General features: G+C 38.3%; 1 protein-coding gene across 7 annotated transcripts in view; it reads left to right on the plus strand.

Moving 5' to 3' along the window:
- LOC122548836 (vacuolar protein sorting-associated protein 13B-like) overlaps window positions 1-16,754 on the plus strand; it is a 968,370-nt gene that overhangs the window by 473,805 nt on the left and 477,811 nt on the right. For all 7 annotated transcript variants that reach the window (XM_043687672.1, XM_043687667.1, XM_043687669.1 and 4 more), the window contains 2 exons: window positions 4,149-4,258; window positions 13,822-13,969. In XM_043687672.1, coding sequence (XP_043543607.1) covers window positions 4,149-4,258; window positions 13,822-13,969 — 258 coding nt within the window. The remainder of the gene's footprint in view (window positions 1-4,148; window positions 4,259-13,821; window positions 13,970-16,754) is intronic.

Consider the following 16,754-nt stretch of genomic DNA (forward strand, 5'->3'; position numbering starts at 1 on the left):
TCAGTAAATCGTTTTTTATGATGTTGGTTGAGTGATTAAATATTGGCCGAGACAAAAGTGCTATGAATGATCCACAGTTGAAAGGATAGAATGTTAATGCTGAACTGAAATGTTGTTGGTATGAGAGACGACGGACATGCAACATTAAATCTGTTCAATGGTGATGAGGTGGACTTTGTTTTACCTTTGCTTATGGCTGTGAAGGCTCTGTCACAGGTATCCCATGCAAGCTGTCAAATGACATTGATTTGTTTTCGCTGTCAGTGCCTGTTACCAATGGCTGTAACTACTGGTAGTTGTGGTGTACATGCCAGCTCAAAATGTCACCATTTTCTTTTTCTGTCAGCTCGTGATGTTGTGGAGCAGGAGATGTCCATTTGCAAATGATACAAGCATTGACTGTGTCATGGGTAGCTGTAAGCTCCAAAATCATAGAGATGGTTTGGTGGAGTGGGCAGGCACATGGCACATGTGTGAGATAATGCATTCAGGCAGGTCAAACAGTAAAAGGCAATGCAAAACAAGCAAGAATATACTGAGAAGGGTAGATGAAGTGAGAGATCTTGGTGTGCAAATGCACAGATCCCTACAGGTAGCATTACAGGTAAGTAAGGTTATAAAGAAGGCATATGAAATGCTCTCCATCATTGTTGGAGGTATAGAAAGCAAAAGTAGGAAAATGATGATGAAACTGTACAAGAGACTGATGAGGCCACAATTGGAGTATTGTGAGCAGTTCTGGTCACCACATTACAGGAAGAATGTAATTGCTCTGGAGAGAGTGTAAAGAAACTTTATTAGAATGTTGCCTGGGCTGGAGAATTGTAGAGATTTGAGAGGTTGGGATTGCATTCCTTGGAACAGGGTAGAAATAGAGTATGCAAGAAGAATATATTTCCTTTAGTTGAGTGTTCAAAAACCAGAAGTCATAGAATCAAGCTCAGTGGCAGAAGGATTAGAGGAACAACTTCTGTATGCCCCCTTTTGTGCTGTATCATTCCTTTGATCCCATGTATGAATAAACCAGCGGCCCATTCTAACCCCGTTTCCCTGCACCTGGTATGTAGCCTTGCAGGTTATAACACTTAAAAGGAAACTGGATCTGTACTTTAAGTAAGTTGAGAGCTTTGGCCTCAACCACCAAATAGGGCAGTGAATTCCAGGTACTAGCCTCTTCTGGGTGAATAGGTTTTTCCTCATATCCCTTCCAATTCTTCTCCAGTCACCATAAATCAGTGACTTGGTGACAATAGGTCTCTCTGCTAGTGGAAATGGGTGCTCCCTGTCTGCTCAATTCAAGCCCCTCATATTGTATTTTTGAAAAGAAAAATGAAGCTCTGTTGTTCATTTTCTATCACGAGACATAGAAATGAATGTACAAGGATAAAAAACATCTTGTCTTAAATTTAGTAATGCCAGAAGCATTTTTTGCAAACGTGTAATTTGAAGTGAATAATTCCTCACAATACTTCACAAGTCTTGCAGCACTGCAGAGTATTTCTCACATTCATTCACTGGAATGGTTCTTGCTGACAGGAGTGGGATTCTGTTTAAATAACACATTGCTTGCTGGAAGTCATGGTCAATTGAACACATTTTATTAGGTATATTCTTGTCGATATTTGCATATTTTCCTTATTATTCTTTAGCGTTGATTTGGCCATATGTTGCCTGGGTGAGTAGAGAATTTCAGGAAATTTGGAGGTAGATCCATTTTTGGCTTCTGCCGATTAATATAATTTGGCCCCCATATTGACTCCAGGAGACATTTATTGCATTTATGACCACACTACTGAATTGAAGCCAGCCAATATCCTTTTAATTCTTACGCTCAGGAGAGATTCCTGTGAAGTTGTATTTGCACATGTACCGGCATTTGCTCTCAATGATTAAAACAAGTCTTACTATTGACGAATTTTAATGTTCTTCCCAAGGTGAGTTTAAATGCAAGAGGCATTTATTTGAATTTGTCAGTTTTGAAATGGTATTTAGATAATTTAGATTAGTTTAATTGGTTTAGCCTGCCAAATTAAAATTCTTGATGTAATGCTTGAAATGGTTTAGCTCAGATTAGTGCTTCATAAACTTTTCGCAATGGGACTTTATTCTGAGGTTTGAAAGTTGTTTCGATCCCTTGATCGGAGGGAGCATGGAGTAAGTCAATATGAGAGCACAGCCTCGGAAATCGTGATTCCAAAATCTCACCTCATGATCTCTCTTGGGGCTCCAATCCCCACTTTGGAGAGCCCTGGTTTAGATATTTCAAATTCAATAGCAATGCTATCAGACAAGACAAGAAGATGAAATTAATAATAAATTTAATTGAGTATATTCAAGCTGAATAGTTCAGTCTACGGTGAAGGACTATTTAAGTAATGAACAAAAGACACAAAATTTATCTTGTCAAAAGTACAGGACAGATTTCAAATTGGATATGCAAAACCCAGCTGACAAATTGGCAAACTCTTACTTCCTTGTATCAAAAAACTTCCAGTTTTGTGTTGACAGAAATCTGTGATCACTGCCCTGAAAACTATCCTTGTTTAAATGAATATCAATCCTGGTCTGAGGCACACTTTTTAGAATATAGTCACGTGTACTTTTACATGAAAAATACAGTGAAAAGTTTTATAATTTGCTCCATCATTGCTTCTACTTGAATGACAGAAGTTGTACGTAACAATAAAAAGTAAAGTTCAGTTAACAGCTTCTGGGTTTAGGGAAAGCTGATTAAAGAATGATGGAATAGCGTGAAGATGCAGCTGGATCGAGACCCCCATGCAGGTGAGCTGGATACTAGGCTGGAAGCCTCTGCCAAAGAAAACCACCATGCCGTGCCGGGGCAGCCACTCCTGGATGAGACAGCCTCCTGGGCTGCTGGAATACCTGGAAGCCAAAGACAAAGATCTCTACATGTGGATGGAACCTCCACCCTAGGACAAGACTGTCAATCTAGGACAAGACTGCCACAACGGAAGAATGACACATGAAGACCAACACGCCAGGGTGAGACCACCTTTCTCCTCCAGGTAGTCAGGCCTAGCTGCAGGCCTGGAGCCCCAGTGTAGCCTGTGAGCTCAGGTTGGTAAGGTAAGCCCAGGATCTGTTCCTTGCTCGCCAGGAAACCCCAGACTAAGGTGGTGCAGCGTCTGTGTCTGGCTGATTCTTGCATTGCTGCCTTTGCCATCAGAGACTTCCACAGGACACAGGAACTTAAAAACATGGCTCTTGAAACCATTTACGCCCAATTTAGAATTGACTCTTGCCACCCCACCCCCTTATTTAAGCATTTTGAAATTGAATTTTCTAATAATATGATCATTTGACTTGTCAACAATTTGATTTGGTTGGATTTAAGATTTCTTTGGTTCTGTGCATGTGTATACATTGCCTCTCACTTGAAAAGAATGAAATGTGTTTGTGCGTTTACTTTATCTTGTGCATGAACAAGCTCTTATTTTTGATAACTTGAGTTTCAAGGATAGTGCTACTGATAAGATTTTGGAGGTGCTTGATCAGGGCTTTCCCATTGTCTGTTTTAACAAAACTTCTCAAAAAAAGGTTCATGAAATTAGGAGAAATTAATAAAATGCAGCCTTTATTCGCCACTGATTGGTGAATTGAAAGTGTAATTAAGGTGCTTCAAACCAGTCATTTCTTGGTGACTGGTTGCTAATCATTATTCTGTTTTATGAGTGTCCTGAGATTATCACTGGAAGCATAAGATGGCTTTCTGCTTTTGTCAGATAAGCAGAATCTACTGAGAGTCATAGAGTTGTACAGCACAGAAACAGACCCTTTGGTCCAAATCGTTCATGCTGACCAGGTATCCCTACCCAATCTAGTTCCATTTGCTAGCACCCAGTCCATATCCCTCCAAACTACTTGTTTGTAAAGGGTCTCTAAAAATGGTCAATTTTTGCAAACTAAGTCCAGAAAAAGAAATGTTAAGCCCAGGTCAGCTTACAGGTTGTCCAATTATGAATAGTTCAAATTAATATTAGAGGACTGGAATTCAGGTAAAATGTCCGTCTTTCACTGTGGCCTAGTTTAGAATTGATGTGATTTCAAGTTAACAAAGCTAACCCACTGACTGTGATGGCTAGTTAGTAATTTTATTAAACAATGATGCTTTTATTTCCTTCTAGGTGCTGTTCTTTTGGCCTGTGTGCAGGGAATTGCAGTCAACGTGGACCCAGTCTTTTATGTATGGCTTCTTCAGCTGCCTCAGAAAATGAATGTGAAACATAGATCACAGGTAATGAGATCATGATGGGATGAGTGTCTGAAGATTGCAACTTGTCTGCATATATTTTGTCATGAATATCATGCTCTGTAACTTTATTGAAACCAAATACCATAGTGTAATATTTTGGCATTGCAATGAAAACAATCAATAAATGTTATTATAATTGGGTTAAAATTTAGAATAAGTATGATACACTGGAATATTCCCACTGTCTAAAAGTGAACATAGTTTCTGTAAGAATTCTGAAGTGGCACATTCGGGTTTACAAATCTATACATGTAAAGAACAATATCCACATTTTTAAATGGAAATGTAGATGTTGAAGTACTTTGAGCTGAGTGCCATACCTGGCCCAAATTTGCATGTCTTTAATGGGTTAATTTTTTTTTACAACAAACCGCATATCTCTAGTACCTGACTATGTTCTGATTTGTAAGAAAGTATAAATATTGTCGAAGACACAGAGCAAAATAGGGTGCCTTTCCTCATTAATTTTAGCTGGAAGTAAATGAGTTGAACTTTGACATCAAACATTTAAGCTATAAGGTCACTTTTTTTCTCAATAGTTAATGATTAGAATGGAATAGAATCCCTGCAGTATGGAAGCAGGCCATTCAGCCCATTGAGTCCACACTGATCCTCTAAAGAGCATTATATCCAGATTAATTATCTGGGATCATAAATTTGAACCCCACCATGGCAGATGGTGAAATTAATTGAACTGAGAAGTCAAATTGCTGTAATGTAGACTGCTATCGATTGTCTTAAAAACTCATCCTGTCCACTAATGTCATTAAGAGAAGCAAATTTGCAATGTGTTTAACTCTTAACTTCCTTTAGCAATGGGTAATAATTACTGGCCTTGTCAGCAATGCCTACATTTCATGAGCAAGTACAAAAAGAACCTTACTAATTTGATACGGTTAGGTCCTTATTAACTTGTCGGCTGATTCACTTAAACCCTATTTTCTCTTTTGCTGCTGAAGCATGAATTGCTTCCCCCTTGAAGATCCTCCAAATTGCCTTGTAATATTGCAACACTGTTTGATAGTTATTTCCAGCTACTGCATTTTGTGTTGCATGAGCTGACCTTTAAAAATTAGTAAGCGTGATGAGATTAAAAATACAGATAAATATATTATAAAGAAAATGAAGGCTGCTCCTTTAGTTCTGCAGAACACTGAATGAACTTGTGGAATGTAATCCCCAAGGCATCCGTAAAATAATCCCACATTACTACTTAATAAAAATGAAATTTGGTTTATTTGTTCACAGTAAATCATAGCCTGGGCATTGACCTTCATGGCAGTAGAATTGCTGTGATTATTTAACAATTATTTCCTTATTCACTTTGAGCACCACCATAGCAAATGTATGCAAAAATGTAGATATGTATACGCAGTGATTGAAATAACAGTTAATATATAATATAAATAAGCATGTTGTAAAATGTGTTCTAGTCAAACTCATTTGCCTATAAAATGCGCAAAACACATTCATGCCACATATCTCTATGTTCTTTGTCAAAATCGACAGAACCAATTGAAATAAATAGTTCCATCAATTTTTATTTTCCTTACTGAGATTTTAAAATTTAATTTAATTTATTGTTTGCTTTCAGCTGGTCAGTCATGGTATTTCATTGCACTTCAAGAAAGATTGAAACCAGCAGTAATTTTATTAAAGAGAAAGTCCACACAACCTCGGAACCTAGCCCCATTAATGAGCTGCTTTTTAAAATGGGTCTATAAAATGTGATTGGTTTATGCGTAACATTGGGCATTTTTGAATGTTCTATCCTGTCATTTAGTGTATTCCTAATATATTTATGGCAGTCAAAATAGCAGTCAATTTCCGTTAGCTCACATATAATTACATTACATAGCAAAAGGCGTTTTTCTTCTTACCAATGATACACCCCACTCTTCTGAACTCATTGACTCTCTATTGCTATAAGTTTCCCTGATGCTAGACATCCACAAATGAGTATTGAAATGAGCATTATTCATGTATGAATATCATAAATAATTTAAAGAAGAGATGGTGGCCAAGTGGTAAGGTCACTGAACTCGTAATTCAAAGGCCCAAGTAGAGCTTTAAGGAAATTGTTTCATATCGCATTGCAACAGCCGTCTTAACAAAATCTTTAATGTAAAGCTTGTCTTGTAATTGTGACGGTGAAAATCTATCTGCTTCACTAATGTCTTTTTGGGAGACAATCTGCTATCCCTAAACTGGTCTGTTCTAAATGTGACTCAAGACTGAAGGCAATGTGCTTAACTGTCCTCTGAAATAGCGGAGCAAGCCTCTCGGTTTGAGGGAAACTAGAGACGGACCATAGGTGCTGGAGTTGCCAGTGACCCCTGGTTGTATTTTTTAAAAAGATGACTGTGGAGTATTGCAGCTGTCTTTGATTTGTCCTCTTGGTGTTCAAACAAATGTGCCCATGCCAGCAACAATAATTACTGGACAAGGGTTAGGAGTTCGAATGTTTGATTTTGGCCTTACCGTTGAGGAACAATTCAGTTTAAAGCTGGATGTTCTTCATATGATTGGCTTAGCCACTCACCAGTGAATTTGAAGCTACTGTAAAGCCTCAGTAAAAGCCAAGTTAAGGCACAAGTCTCAAAATATCAGAGAGAAACAGATACCCAAGAACTTTAAGTAAAATTGTTAGATCTTTCTGCACTTGATGTATGTGCGAAATTTGATTTGTTTGCTGGGGACCGGAATTGAAATTTCTCCAGTTTTTCTCTTCTCTCTGATGCAACCTCGATGGTAGATTGGTGAAAATGGCCATTTTCTCAGGGTTTGCGTCGGCTAATAGAAGAACAGATGCATTATATGTAAAATGGCTTGTAAGGATCAGAATGCAACATTAGTAAATCTTTATTGTTTTATTTGTTGCTAGGATTCAAGGCTGAGTATATATACAAATAATTCTTTTGTGAGCTGCTTCCAGCTATCCACCCTAATTCTCCAATTTGGGGAAATTGATGATATAATGGTCATGTCACTGGACTAATAATTCAAAGGCCCATTCTTTGGGGACAATGTTCAAATCCTACCACAGCTGCTAGTGGAATACCACTTAATAAATCTGGTACATAAACCTTGTCGCAGTAATGGTGATCACGAAGCTATCAATGATAGTTTACTCTTGAGTGGCTTCTGAAATGGTCTAGTAAGTTCCTCAGTTCGGGAGATGGGCATCAAATCAGAAATGGCTCAAATGTTGGCCTTGCCAGTGATGTCCAAATCCCATGCAAGAATAAAAAAGTATTATCTTCCATTTATGCTCTTCATGTTGATTTGCCTGAATAATATTCAGTAGATCATCTAAAACTAAAATGTAGAACAGATTCTGTACCGACCATGGTGCCATTCTAAACTAATCTGATCTGCTTGTACATGGTCTGTATCCTTATATGCTCTGACTGTTTATATGTCTATCTAAATGTTTCTGGAGTAGTCTATTATACAGGTTGTAACAGCAGAAGTTTATAAATACATACACCAGGCCTTCATGAGAGGAAGTCATCCTGACAAATTTATTAGCATTTTTTGAGGAGTTAACAGGCAGGATAGGTAAAGGAGAAGCAGTGGATGTAATACATTTGGATTTTTGGAAGTTGTTTGATAAGGTGCCCCACATTAGATTAGTTACTGTATTGGGAGGTAGTACATTAGCATGGATAGAGGATTGGCTAACTAATAGAAGATAGAGTCTGGATAAGGGGAGCATTTCCTGAAACTAGTGGAGTGCCACAAGGTTTAATGCTGGAGTCACAATTATTTATTATATATTTATTTAGAATATATCTTAATAACTTAAATGGGAAAAGTAAATATTTTATAACCAGGCTACAAACATAGTGAGAAAGGAATTGATGAGGGTGACACAGAGTCTGCAGAGGGATATTGACAGTTTAAGCAAGTGATCAAAATGTTAGCAGGTAGACTATGATATGAGAAAAGAGGTTTTGCACCTTGGTAGGAAGTATAGGAGAGTTTAATATCCACTTTGCTTGTTACATAATATTATTTCAGTGAAGCCTATAGAAAACTACAGCACAGATGAATTGGGAGGTCCTTCTGCATTTGGACTCCTTATCTAAGGAAAGATATTGGAGGCTGTCCAAGACAAAAATGCAAGTAGTAAAAGAACATTTGGAAAGTCCAAACACAATCCATCAGAGTCAGCATGGTTTTATGAAGGGTAAATAGTGTTTGACTAATTTGCAAGACTTCTTCCAAGATGTAATAAGCAAAGTGGATAATGAGGGTCTTGTAGATGTGGTATGTCTGAATCTCCAAAAGGCATTTGATAAGATGCCACACAAAAGCTTAACAAACAAAGTAGGATCACATGGGGTTAGTAATATGTATTAGTTTGGATAAAGGAATGATGAGGTAAAAACAATGACTGCAGATGCTGGAAACCAGATTCTGGGTTCGTGGTGCTGGAAGAGCACAGCAGTTCAGGCAGCATCAAGGAGCAGTAAAATCAACATTTCGGGAATAAAGACAGAGAGCCTGAAATCTGAAGAGATAAGCTTGAGGTAAAAACAATGACTGCAGATGCTGGAAACCAGATTCTGGGTTTGTGGTGCTGGAAGAGAACAGCAGTTCAGGCAGCATCAAGGAGCAGTAAAATCGACATTTCGGGCAAAAGCCCTTCATCAGGAATAAAGACAGAGAGCCTGAAATCTGAAGAGATAAGCTAGAGGAGGGTGGGGGTGGGCTTATCTCTCCTGATGAAGGGCTTTTGCCTGAAACGTCGATTTTACTGCTCCTCGGATGCTGCCTGAACTGCTGTGCTCTTCCAGCATCACTAATCCAGAATATAGGAATGACTAACCAACTGAAAACAGAGTTGAGATAAATGGTTGGCAAGCTGTGATTAGTGGAGTGTCATAGGGTTCAGTCCTTGGGCCCAACTATTTCCAATGTATTATAGCCAAATTTGCAGATGGTGCTAAAATATGTGACTAAGTAAGTTGCAATGTAGAAATAAGAAATTTACAAATGGATATATATAGATCAGGTGAATGGGCTAAACATTGGCAGGTATAGTTTAATGTGGTTCAGTGTGAGGTTATCCACTTTGGTCAGAAGACAAAAAAAGACAACTTATTATCTAAATGGAAAGAAAATTCAGAGTGCTTTGGTGCAGAGGGATTTGGGTGCCTGGGAAGCTCAGAAAGCTAGCATGCTGGTATAGTAGGTAGTAAGGAGATCAACTTTTGGCATTTATTGCTAAAGAAACAGAGTATAAAAGTTGGGAACAAAAGTTGCAATTGTATAAGGCCTTGGTGTGACTGCATCTGGAGGCTTTACACAAGGAGTGATATTGTTATGTTGGAGGCTGTTCAGCAAAGGTTCACTAGATTAATTCCAGAGGTGAGGGGTTTGTCTTTATGAGGAGAGATTGAGCTCTTATACTCTCTAGAATTTAGAAGAATGAAAGGTGATCTTAGATATTCCAGATGCTAAAAAGGATTGACAAAGTAGATTTAGCAATATTTAGCAAAGTAAACCTTTTTCTATAAATTCTGTGTCGAATGGTCCTGCTCCACAACCACCTGATGAAGAAGCAGTGTTCTGAAAGCTAGTGCTTCCAAACAAACCTGTTGGACTATAACCTGGTGTTATGTGATTTTTAACTAGATTCAGAGTGAGTGTTTTCCCCTTGTGGGGCAACTAGAATGAGAAGTCATAGTTTTAGGCTAAGGGGTGGTAGATTTAAGGATTTTAAAGGAGCAGGCAGGGAAGTGGAATTGCCAAGGTGAGATCAACCATGATCATATTAAATAATGATGCAGATTCAAGGGGCTGATTTGCCTATTCCTACTCCTAGTTTTTCTTGTGTGGTCCAGATAAGGTTCACTAGGCTGATCCCAGGTATGAAGGGATTGTCTTATGAGGAGAAGTTGAGTTGGCTGGGTATGTTTGTACTGGAGTTTAGAGGAATGAGAAGTGATGTTTTTAAAACATACAAGATCCTTAGGGGACTTGACAGTGAAGATCCTTACAGGAGAGTCATCGACCAGAGGACATAATCTCAGAATAAGAGGCTGCACATTTAAGATACAAATGAGGAGGGATTTTTTTCTCTGAGGGTTGTGAGTCTGAGAGGCAGGGATGTAAAGTATACTCAAGGCAAAGTTAGTCAGATTTTATAGTGAAATTGCAGGAAAGTGGAGTTGACAATTGCTTTGGATCAAGAGTCGAAATGAATCAAGAAGTTTTGCCTCCTTGGTGAACCATTAATTTAGAGCAGGCTTGTAGGACCAAATAGACTACTCCTGCTCTTAGCTGTTTGTTTCTTAACAGATTTTGAACTGAGTTTGTGTCTGCTAGTTCAGGTGGATATTAAAGATCCAATGGTGCTTTTTTTCCCATGGTACTAGGAAACACTCTTCCCTCAATGTAAAAAAGAATCAAACAATTAATTGTCAATCATTACGTTGCAGTTGTAGGAAACTATTGCATGATGAAATATCTGGATCTCCTGAGGTCACCAGCAACACAGTGTTGGTCTTTAACTAATTCAATTCCGCATGATATCAAGAAATAATTGAAGGCATTGGATATTGCAAAGGTTATGTACTCAAATAACATTCTGGCAATAGTACTGAAACTTGGTCTCCAGATCTAAAAATGGTCCTTGCCAAGCTGTTCCAGAACAGCTACTACAAGGACATCTGTCTGACAATATGGAAACTCACCCAGGTATGTCCTGTACAGAAAAAACAGGACAAATCTAAACTAACTAATTGCCTGCCCTCGATCATCAGCAAAATTAATAAACTGTCATCAATAGTGTTATCAAGCAACATCTCTCAGCAACAATGTGCTCACTGGCACTCAGATTGGGTTCTGACCTCAAAACAGCCTTGTTCTAAACATGGACTAGAGCTGAACTCCAGACGTAAGGTGAGAGTTACTGCTCTGGGCAGGAATGAAACGTTTGTCTGACTGTGCTACCAACGGGTTCTAGCTAAGCTGGAGTCAGTGGGAATAAGAGGGAAAACACTCCACTGATTGATGTCAAGTAGATTAGATTAGAAGATTAGAATCCCTACAGTGTGGAAACAGGCCCTTCGGCTCAGCAAGTCCAGACGGACCCTCCAAAGAGTATCCCATCCAAACCCATTTTCCTATTACTCTACATTTATCCCTGACCATTGCACCTAACCTACACATCTCTGAACACTATGGGCAATTTAGCATGGACAATTCACCTAACCTGCACATCTTTGGAAGTGGGAGGAAACCGAACACCCGGAAGAAACCCACGCAGACAAGAGGAGAATGTGCAAACTCCACACAGACAGATGCCTGAGGCTGCAATCGAATCTGGGTCCCTGTGAGGCAGCAGCACTAACCACTGAGCCATTGTGCCACCAAAATGTAGTACATTAACATGTAGCATAAAGGAAGATGATTGTGGTTTTGGAGGTCATTCACTTCCACCTCAGGACATCATCCCATGAGTCCCTTAGAGATTTCCCTAGTCCCAGCCATCTCTATCTCCTTCATGAATGCTCTCTCTATCATCAGATCAGATGTGGGAATGCTCACTCATGATTCAATGACATTAGATACCAGAGCACTCGAATCCATTTACTGGACAATATCCGGACTTGCTGATAATTGATAAGGAACATTCATGCCAAGCAAATTCCAGGCAATGATCATTTTCAATAGCAGAGAATATGATCATCATTCCTTAACATTCAATGATGTTAGTATTGCTGAATCCTCATCAACCTACTTCCTGTGGAATTACCTTTGGCGAGAAACAGAACTGGACCATCCATGAAAGTATTATGGCTGTATAAACAAGGCAGAGGCTAAGGATTCTTTGTTGACTAGCTTACCACCTATCTTTCAAAGCCTCACCACCATCTGCAAGGCACATGTCAGCTGTGTAATGGGGTACTCTTCATTTACCTGGATGGGTGCAGCTGCAAAAACACTTGAGAAGCTGAAAAGCACTCAGTACAATGCACAACACTTCACTGGCACTTCATCCGCCACTATTAATGCTTACTTCCTCCATTTCTGATGCACAATACCAGTACTGTGTGCCATCTACAAAATATTCTTCAGTAACTCACCAAGGCTCCTCCGTCAACACTTTGAAAGCATGCAACATTGATCACCTGGAGCAATAATGCATGGCTTCTCTACGTGTGCAAGTTTCCCTCCAAGGTACACACTTTCCTGACTATATGGTCATTCTATCATCTTTCTATAAAATCATTCCTTCTCTGTCACTTGGTCAAACTCCGAGCAGTCCCTTCTAAACAGCACTTTGTGTCCCTCTACCCAAGCACCACGTGGTTCAAGAAAGCACTTCACTTTCTTCATGAATATAAGGAATAGGTAATAAACGCTGGCCCAGCCAAAGACACCCATAATCCCATGATTTTTTTTAACATACCACCGAATGCTAGTTCAGTGTGTGAAGTATTTTGAAATATATGTTTTTAAATGCTAAGCTGTATGAATGCAAGTATTTCTTTCTGAAACACTTACCAGTTAATCTGAATCATATCAAACAGAATTGATTCCAAAGCTCTTGTCCTTGAAATTCTGCATCAGTTTTCAAGAGGCATGATGAAATGCTAGTTTTTTTTGAGTGAGTAATCCAGTTGCCCAGGACGTGAGTTCAATTCCCACAATCACAAAAAGTGGAATTTGAAATTTGAATATAATCTGGAATTAAAAGCTAATTTGACATGATTATGTAGCCATTTTCTGCTGTTGTTAAATTCCATACTGTTCACTAATGTACTTTAGGGAAGGAAATCTGCCAGTCTTGCATGGTCTACATGTGACTCAGACCCACAGCAATGTGGTTGACTCTTAACTGGCCTTTGAAATGTCTGAGCAAGTCACTTTATTCAAGTAAAATCGGCAATGGACAGCAAGTAGCAGCCTTGTGTGTGACTCTCACATCAAATGGAAATATAACAGAAACAATGAAGTGCACCTTTTAACAAATATATAGATACTGAAATAATCACAGCAACTTGAACTTATATTCTCTCCAGAGAATAATAAAATTTACTCAGATGTTTCACTGAAGTATTATCAGACAAATATTTTACAATGAGCCACAAAAGGAGATAATAAACCAAGTGACCAAAGTCAGAAGTTTTGAGAACATTTTTCGAAGTGCAGAAAGAAGTAGAGACAAGGGGGGCTTTACCTTTGTAACCAAGAGGAGGAAGAGAAACAAAGAGGCTTTGTCTGTTCGTTGCAAGACTCTCAGTTGAAATAGGTTCAGGCAGTGTCGGGTTAGTTTCATGTGGATATGGACTCTCAATGCAAAACAGCCAATAATTGCAGAAAATTATGTCATGTTAAATAATATTCCATAGGATGGCTAAAACGGGAAATATATGATGTCTTGCCAACTGATGCTTCCTCAGGGCTGATTGCTAAGGCACATGTTTGGAACAGAACAGAGCAAGAGGGTATCTCTATCTTTAAGTGTGCTCTACTTGAACTGGGATTAATTAGAGCTGACACTGGATGTGTTTTTCCGACTTTTGCAGCAATCCGCAGGAGCTGTTCAGTTAGTCATGCCAACAACAAGGAAGAAGGAGGATGAGGTATCTGTTGGCAGTACGCCTTTGGCAATGCAGCAATCAAATCAGGCCTCTGAATATGCTAGCAGTCCTGTCAAAACAAAAACGGCGACAGGTAGGTTGTTTTCATTCAGTACTTCATAAATGATGTGATCAGCTTTAAAAATGTGATTTGACAACACTTGCAACAAATGTCTATCGAGGACAAAAAGTAGAATCACAGGTATCGAATTAAAAGAAATGCATGAAATTTTGAGCTAAAATTGACCAGTTTTATCAGAGAGGATCAACTGTAAGAGTAGAACATGATTTTAAAACAAGTTTTAGTTCGACAGCTAATTAGCACAAGTATGATTGAAAGTGACTGGAGAAACCATTCTCTGATAGTCCCATTTGAAAATCAATGACTGTTTTCATGTTATTCCCTCACCTTAATCTATGAATGTATTAAATTAAAGTGGTCAGCTGATACTCAATAATGCATATTTAAGACGTTGCGAAAGATTTTTCCATTTCCACCAATGAGAATACTATGGTGTAATACAACCTATGGAGCAATGAAATGGACAAATAAATTGCTGCTTGTACAGCTGCTCTCACACAATCTTCATATTTATAAGATTCTAAAATTTTCAATTGAATTTCCAATTTTTCTCTCTTTTTCACAAACTGTGTCAAAATTTCCATTTCTCATCTGGGTGATTTATTATATGTTTATGTGACGAGCGCAGGCACTTCATGGCTAAGTAAGCGCTGGTTCTCTCACTGGCTTCTATCAGTCAGTACCCAGCATGTGAAGGCACATATTAACTTTTGTTGATATGGCTGAGAAAGCATTTTTTAAAAAATTGGTGGATGTGTTATACATAATATTGACATGTTATATATTAAATATATTCTCCACATAGAATGGTTAATTTGGTCGTCTTGTATTTGATTTTCATTTCTTCACCTGTGGTAGAAAGGGCAAATAAAATAGGAGGGGAAAATCCATGAAATTGAACGGGTTCCCTTAATAATTTTTGTTTTAGAAATTCTCAATGTTTTCTGATTAAGTTTTATTTAAACTGTAACTGCAGGAGGAATTATTTGTTTGTCTATGTGTACCTGAACAGTGAGGCACAATAGCCTCCTTCTGTGCTATAACTGTTTTGTGTGCCTAATTTAGAAACCCTTTTGATTTGTACTTAACAGGAACCTTACAACTTCAGCGTGGAAATTAGCTATATCCTTCTAATCCAATTTTCTTTCTCTTTAAATGAAACTTGTTGTTTTGCTTTGGATGAGCTATCTAATTGTGACTGAAGTATTGTGATTGACTTTTAGTAAATCCTTATATCATTTACGTGCTCATAACCCTTAGTGTGAAAATGATTCTTCTGAGCTGTCCCTTTGACAGTGATTTATAGATTAGAGGAAATAACTTGATACTATTTATATTCTCAAACCCTCCCAAAGATTTATTCATGCTGGATCCACCCAATAATCATAACAGGAAACAGTTGGTGATATGACAAAAAAACAGAGTGCTGGAAATGCTTAGTAGGTCTGGCAGCATCTGTGGAGAGAGAATCACAGTTAAAGTTTCAGCTCGATGACCATTCATTTATTTTGATGAAAGGTCATTGATCAGAGTATTCATTTGTTTTTCTCTTTCCACAGATGCTGCCAGGCCTGCTGACTAGTTTCTTTATTTTCTGTTGTTATTTGATGTTCAGAAACTGTACTGTTTCTTCTGTATAGTTGTGGCATGTGACAAGTTGGCATGCATGATACTGTGGTTAGCACAATGAAATAACTGAAAGGGAATACAAAACTGTGTGTATAAATTTCAAGCAATGTTCATAAAGGTGATAATATCAGAGTTGGGTCTACTGTCCTTTGGAGCAGTGGAGAGCATGAGAAGCTCAGTGAACTTCAACATGTCATTAAAATAATGGATAATGCAGAAATGGATTTGATGTACAACTGTTTTCTGAATAAATAGCATTAATGATACTGAAAGGATACAGAACATCTAAACAATTAATAGGACTAAACTGTGTGTGATGGGTCTAACAGGGGTTCATGTAAAATAATTAAACCAATACCAGCCTAAAATGAACAATAGAACAATTGGGGTGAAGGCAGCAATATAAACTCCAAATGAGAGGAAGAGTGATGTTGTCAATAAGCAAAATTTTAGTAACCATTAAAAGTGCTGCTATAACAGGACCAACTGAGTTCCCAGAAGCAGCCTGGATAGAAATTATTAATTAATGGAGTAGTTTTTGGTAACTGACTCACTGTGAAAGAACAGGGAATAAGATGTTTGTCCATTTACAGAAGCCCAGTACTGTGTTGGTTTGCAAATGGGTTTTCAATTGTTGAGAGAGCCAAGGCTTACATAATAGCACTAATGTAGGAAAATGTCCCAAGGCGCTTCGAATCATTAAAACAGATTATTTGATCAGTAACATTATTTTCTTTCCGTTCAAGTCAAGAAAGGCATAATTGGCTGAAGTATTTAATGGTAGCTCAGTGTTTTGAGCCTCTGCCAAAGGTGAGTATCACCCCCAAAAGGCACTGTTTATCCAATACAAATTATGCTTTTTCTTACAGAAAGTGTGGGCTCCTTATGGACATTCCTATTCACAATAAGCACAAAGAATGTTTTGAGAGGATTCAAGTTTTAACAGCATGTCACATCAGTGTACATTTACTCAGACACCGGCTGCACTGTTCGTGATTTAATTGTTTTCTTCTTCTTCAGCAGAATCCTCCTGTAATTTTCTGCATCTGCTACAAAACTCAATCTGCCCCTAATTCAATGATCTATACATTATTATCATTAAAATTTGTTAGTCCTTCATTCAGAGATGGAAATTTCAAGCTCAGCACAAGTCTGTGAGCAACATGGC

Source organism: Chiloscyllium plagiosum, chromosome 4 (genome assembly GCF_004010195.1).
Source record: "Chiloscyllium plagiosum isolate BGI_BamShark_2017 chromosome 4, ASM401019v2, whole genome shotgun sequence".
In the NCBI taxonomy this organism is placed as follows: domain Eukaryota; kingdom Metazoa; phylum Chordata; class Chondrichthyes; order Orectolobiformes; family Hemiscylliidae; genus Chiloscyllium; species Chiloscyllium plagiosum.